Here is a 6,825-nt window from a genome sequence, read left to right as displayed (position 1 = left end):
CTCTACGTTTATTCTCTAGAACGTAACCTACTATTCTCTACCAACGTAAGTGGTTTATTAGTTTTTAAAAAGTCATTCTCAAGCTGAATAATTAGACAAAAGCTATTCTTAGAGTACATTCCACATATAAAGCTATGCACATGGTGCTTTGATTCAAATAATATTCTTATAAAACTTTGTTATTATTTGAGGTCTATATTCAGAGTGGCAACTTTTGTTTTTGATGATTATTCCATCCTGAAACAATTTCCCCCTGCCCAATTAAACCAGAATGAGGAGCACATTTCTATCTGATGAGGCTTAAATTTCTCAGTCGCCTGCTTCAAAAGTGAAGACCTTTAGTGGTTACGTTCATTTTGTCTCTGCAAAAAGGGCTCAAAAGGAAACAGAATCAATTCCCTTAAGTTTTTTCTGGAAGAGGAAGGTTACTTTTGTTGCTTTGATCTTAGCATGTTGTGCATTTTTTATTGGCTGTTGAATATAAAAAGCCATAGCTTCATCTGGTTTTTCTGCTATATTCTCATATTGTAAATCACATAATGCCTTCCAATCTAAAGTAAAATGTTCAGGTCCAAAACACCATTTCAAAATTGATTTATCATTACAGTTGATGGAAAGCTTTCCAGGGCTGTAAGAAGACTGTGAAACATTTGATTCATATGCCACAGACTGCTAAAAATACCTCCATGCACTTTAGACAACAGATTCCAGGATGGAGACGTACACTCATGCCATTTTAGATCGCTTTTCCTACCCTTGCAAGAGGCAGTTGTACCTAATGTAGCAGCTGGCTAGGTTATTGCTTCTATAATATAATCCATAATGCAAAAGCAGCTTTTTTCCAAGCATTTTAGAGCAACTGAAGTTGTTTACATGTCTCTGTGGTAATTTTCCTATAACTTTGTGCCAATTGGTTTCATACTCTTTGGTAAAAACCTTCATTAAATCAAGACAACTGCACTTAGTTAAATTTTTCTCATAGAGAGAATTATAGGAAAATTACAGCTAGCTGATTTGAGGCCACCATCATGAAGTACATCCAGGGTTTTAGAAAATGAATGCACACTACAAAAATGGAGTTGTATAATTAAACATCAAATAATCCAAGTAATAAAAGTCATAGATTAATTGTCTCTCAGTTCTAGTCAGATCCTTTAAATACTGTCTCACCACCTGAGCATTGGTCCTTTTATCAGAAGAGTGCCTATCCTTAAAGTTGGGAAATTTCAGCCTTTTTGGAGCCCCAATCAGCTGTAAAAAGTAATTGGCATCTTCTTCCAAAGTTTCAAATTTTCCTACAAAATCATAGTGGATCAAACATGGATAGCAGAGTTTGCTAATCTTTTCCCAGTGAATGTCCATTCCTACTGGACGGTGGGAATCCAGCAAATAGTGGATGAACTCTTTGAATTTGACGCCAGATCCATTATTTAATTCTTCTTCACAGGCATTCGGCCGATATTTCTTTATAATTGCCTTTCCAAATACCGGATGGTAATAACTATTGGGGTGTTCAAATTTGTCCCTAAATGCAGACACTAACCTTTCCATGGGATCACGAACAAACACAGCTTTGGTGTAGGTATTTAAACGAGCATAAATCCCTTTTAAGTCAAAGCTGTCGAGCTTTTTCAAATGCTTCCCGTAGTGAACAGCATCATGGGAGATGTTGTACGCGGAGGGGGCCAATCCGTTGAGTACCATCAGAATTCTCTTCCAGTTGGAACAGCCAGCCTTTGGTACTTCGCAGTATAAGATTTTGTGTTTATCTTCTACATAGATCCTGGAGACCATGTGAAAAAGATGGGATTGAGGACGACTCACCCCACCGTACTTCTTGCAAAATTCCTGAAGGAAAGACCTGCGTTTTTCTTGAGTTGCATCAATTCTCTTCCATTTACTATCTGCGACTAAGCTTTTGTTTAAAGGGCGAGTGTCCACCGGCCAATTCATTTCACTGAACTTCCTGAAAAGGGTCTTACTCCCTTGATGTTTTTCAATCAACTGAATTGTTGGTGACCCTGTGGTCCTACTTAAAACTTGAGCCTCTCCTTGGGAGTGGTTGTTCTCTGTGAAGACCCTGATAGGCCTCTCAGAGTTGAGTAGATTTTCCTCTTTATTCTTGGGATCCTCGGACATGTGGAACTTGGGGTTCTGTTAAGATAGAGAAGGGGAAATGTTGAAAGCACATTCAGAAATGTGGGTATTTGATAAGGAACTTAAAATGTTTATTTTAAAATGCTATCAAGGGGCACACATTTCGTGTAAGCTGCCAGAACAACTTAGCAAAGCATGTGGAACATACATTTTGTAATAAGCTTCTTCATAGAAAACATAGCGATGAAAATGGTATCCATGCATCACTTTGAACCAAAGCTTCACATTTTATAGTATATATATTTGGGCTACTATGATATTCATTTAATGTTCATGTGCTGAATTACATTAATACTCTCATACTAAACTATCTGAATATTATTGGGATAAAACTGCTAGTTATTGATTTGAATCTATGATCATAGTAAGTTTGTTACTGTTTTTGTGCTGTCTTTGCATCTGTGGGTATCAATTATATAATCTTACAAAACACACACAAAAAGAAAAAAGGTATACACAAGAAAGAAAGGAAAAAGGCCCTGAATTTTCTATCTAAGCTTTGCCTGTAATGCAATAAAATATAACTCCATCATTTTGTAGGTCAACGATTCTTGAGCTATCAAGGAGTGTGTTACCTTCAAGCATTGATTTAATGCATCTGAATGTAGATAAAAAAGGTAGCTGTATTTGGATTGAAATTTTTGTTGTTTTGGGGGACATACTGTAATGCGCAGAACAGTTCAAAGTAATAAATTACAACTTAAAATTGTAGCAAGGCCAATTATAAAATTCTGGTGACCACTTCAGTTTTCCAAGCACTTGCAAAAAGTGATATATATTATTTTCCCTTGGAAAATGTCTTATTTTTCTAAATTCATTTATCACAATAATTTCATAACTATAATCATGTTATCATACAATTTCATTCATGTATGAGCTCTTCCCTCTTTCCCAAGTGAAGAAAGACTAGGGAAACCGAAAATGTCTACTTGGTGTCCTGCTACATAAAATTGTATCAAAAGTGGAATGAGAATTTACTTCTCTTGTCAGTGGGATGAATCAACCCATTTATCATCTGCTCTTCACCTGACTATATCCTTCCTACAACTCTCGGAAGTGACTGGATAAAGGAAGACATGGGAGATGGGGTTCACAAGGTGGCATCCTCCGATAGTGACAAAGCCTGTAAGAACCTTGACTTTTACTCTGGATAAACTACAGAGGCTTTGGAGTGTTCTGAGCAGTGAAGTAATACGATCTCACTTACACTAGAAAGAGATGGTTGAGAAGACTGGACTGAGGCTATACATGTAGGGTTGTCAGCATGGTATTGGAAAAATGAATGAATAAATGATGTGCTGGGGGAGTAAAGCATAGGGCCACCAGCCTAGGTGTGGAGGAAGTGCTGGGGAACGTTTCCTAGAGGAGATGTGTATATATAGAGAGACAGAGGTAGATAGCTATAGATATAGACCTATTTACTATTATGTTCTCAGGGTCAAGAACGGTCTGTAGTCTCTAGTTATTGCTCTCAAATATTTGTTACATGAAGGAATGAATGTATCAGTCAAATTAGGTCTTCAAGGATGATTAGGAATTTTCTAGCAAATTGAGCAAAAGAGCAGAGGAATGAAGAACTGTGTATGGAGCCACTTCCAGGCATCACAGTCCTTCCACTAGCTGAGCTTTAAGGAGAGATGCTTCTTTCTAGTGGAAGACTATTGGCTACGTAACCCCTGATCACCATACACCAACTTGCGTAGTCCCATAAAACAGCCGCCAAGCTCCTCCACACCACTGAGCCAACTACTTGGGGTTTCAACTCTAAAAGCATTTGTCTGTGGTCTTCTCAGAGACTGCCAGGGTGACTTGAAAGCCTTGAATGCCTCTTTACCCCTGATCAACAAATTGTAGTCTGTAAAATTTTCACATATAATGTAAAATTTGACTTGAGGTTCGAAAGGTCATGGGGTTATTGGTAGACAGCATGGGAAATGCTTAGCACAGCCCTGAAATCAAACTGCCACTACACTTCTGCTGCTACTTCTTCAACAACTCCAACTATAGATAATAATTGCTATTATGGTTTTAATAGCAGTCTTCATCGTAATAGTATTCTATCCCAGTGACCTAGTGAATTTCAAGATTCGCTGGTTGTCCATTATTATCCAGAATGTTATTTGCGTGTCTCTACACATGCCCCAGTTAATTCTCTCCCTGCCCCATTAACAAAAAGGAAAATGAAATCAGCCTTCCACTGTGCTCTCTGGATCTTCAGCTTGTGGTCATCAAATTCCTCTTTAATCTCCGGAGACTTCTGGAATGTTTGTTTTCCATGACTTTTTCTAATGAAACCTGGATGGCCCTCAAACCTCTGCTTCCCTTGCACTTTTTCAAGTAGATGAAACTTCAATTCTTTGGGCAGCTTGTCCCTCAGGCCAGAAGATAGGGAGCTATTTCCTTGTCCTTCCCTGTGGCTTCCAGGACACCCCCCAGCAAAACCCTCCTGCTTCTGTGAAGCACGTGTGTCCTGCTCAACCTCCCTTTTCCTCTTCCCCACGCTGTCATCTGCTTTCCCCACTGACCTTTCGTCTTCATGCACTGAAGAGTTTAGCTCCCAGCTCAGACTGCTTCTTCATCTCCACTATTGTCATCACGTGTAGTGACTCTGACACCCAATAAACTCTCTGCTCTCTTGACCACCTTGCCTTTCGTAGAAGTCTCTCCATTTCACATGGACCTTGCCACTGACAGAGGCTGCGCCCCTCCATCACCTCTCTGACCCTCATTGTCTAATCTTCCAGTACATCATTGCTTCCAGTTTTGCAATTCTATGACCACTTGTCACTATGGTATTCAAACTCTTAGCAGCCAGCATGCCTGGTGGCACTCAGAAGTCACCTCTGTAGGGATTTGTTCCCTGTCTACCTTGTCTAAATTATGTTCCCCTCTGAGATTTTCTCTCACTGAACCCTGCTTAGTTTGCTCATAGCATTTATCATAATATGAAATGATTGTTTTACTTCTAAGTTGTCTATTTTCACCCCATCCATATCTCTTGCGCTAGAATATGACTGCAGAAGTTTAATCTTTCTTGTTCTTTGTTGGATCTCTGGTACCTAGCACGTTGCCTGACACATAGAAGATGACCGATAAATAATTGTTGAATGAGTGAATGTGATTACAGTTTAATGAGGGGCCTCTAAGCAGTTGTTTTATGACCTTGTCGAAGAAAAACAGTGCTAATCAGAAGATCAAGGTTAACTTAGATAAATAACTGACTGATTCTTTTAAGGTGCCGAAAATCTGTATTCAAACAAATCTTTGGCAGAAGAGAAGACAAATAAAACAGGCACAGGTAGAACTGCTCATGCTAAAGTAGGCATGTAGGTGGGAGCCTTACCTGCCTGCGAAGTCAGGTTGGTTCAAAGTCACTCAGTGCGGCCTGGAAACTCCTGGAGGCTTGCCAGCTATCTGGACTCCTAGGCATCACTGTGGACACCCCAAAAAGAATCTGGGGATGGGGTCCTGACTCTAATTTAGACAAGCTCCCCAGGTACTCCACAGGCAATAACGGCATTTGGGGTCCACTGAACCGGAGCACGGCAAAGGAAAGTACAAAGTAAGAGTTCATCTCATACCATCCAGGAGAGAAAGACTCCAAATATGGCGGACATGAATATTTCGGTAAGCAGAGACAAATGCTCTATTGTAGGCAGGGTGTCACATCAGGCCTCACACGGACCAGATGAAATACCCTTCACCTTCATCCACTTCCCTTTGCTGGAGGTCCCTGTTCCCCAAGCTACTTTCCAATCACTGGTTTGACTGGGGAGATCACTACACAAGGGAAAAATTCATTGCTCATAAATTTGACTTCAGTCTCTTCATTTAACTTGTTTAAGGCACACGGGGCTTCAGCACAGGTGAGAACCCAGTCCCAGGAAGCAGCATACACTCAAGGACCTGTTTCTTCGCCATCTACTACTTGAGCTACTTGAGCCCTGAGACAGCCATGCCAACTGTGAGAGCAGCAGTGACACTGGCAGGATACACTCCATTTGTCTTATTTGGTTAAGCATCTTCCATTCCCAGATCAGATTCGCCTGTGTCAGCACCTTTGAGTGACACACACACCCCTCTGGCTTACGTCGCCTGCAACATTTGACAACACGGCTTTACTCAGGGCTGCCTCTTCAGTGTCGGCCCAACCCTCTCAGTGTAGAGCAGGTGACTCACTCTTTGGTGCTACCATGCGCCTGCGCTAGGATGGCAGCGTGGCCTGGGGCACGAGATTGTGCCCTGGGGAACCTGGGGTCGTGCTGAGAGGGATTTCTTTTCAGGATTTCAGGCTGAGAAAGAATGCAAAGGAAGAATGTATGACATAAACTCCCAGCAAAGCAAGACAGAGCGGCAAGGAGGAGTAGAGGAGGTGGGGGGGTGGGGGGGGCGGGTCAGAGGGGGTCAGAGGGAATAGATGACTGCCAAAACAAAGTGATGATCCAGCATATATTTGCAAAGTCTTATCTCTTCATGCATTAAGATACATTTTATCACTTTCATTTTAAGAATATTATTTTTCGATAATAAATTTTGAAGTTTTTTGAGGGTTTCCAAGATAGATAGTTTCTCCTGAAGATGACAGTTTGTTTCAAGATGTCGTTGAAATGGCTACTGAGAACTATCAGGGGCCACAGTCAACTCCTTTTGGTCTCCCTTTCTTCTCAA

At 40.8% G+C, this 6,825-nt stretch overlaps 1 protein-coding gene across 1 annotated transcript in view; it reads right to left on the bottom strand.

The window, feature by feature from the left end:
* Positions 1 to 1,065: 1,065 nt before the first annotated feature.
* Positions 1,066 to 6,825, bottom strand: part of CHST9 (carbohydrate sulfotransferase 9) — a 238,887-nt gene continuing 233,127 nt past the window's right edge. The window contains exon 7 of the mRNA XM_032602903.1: positions 1,066 to 2,154. Coding sequence (XP_032458794.1) covers positions 1,066 to 2,154 — 1,089 coding nt within the window. The remainder of the gene's footprint in view (positions 2,155 to 6,825) is intronic.

Source organism: Phocoena sinus, chromosome 14, assembly GCF_008692025.1.
Source record: "Phocoena sinus isolate mPhoSin1 chromosome 14, mPhoSin1.pri, whole genome shotgun sequence".
Taxonomy (NCBI): Eukaryota; Metazoa; Chordata; class Mammalia; order Artiodactyla; family Phocoenidae; genus Phocoena; species Phocoena sinus.
The sequence above is the reverse complement of the archived record's forward strand: the minus strand, read 5'-3'. Positions and strand labels throughout refer to the sequence as shown.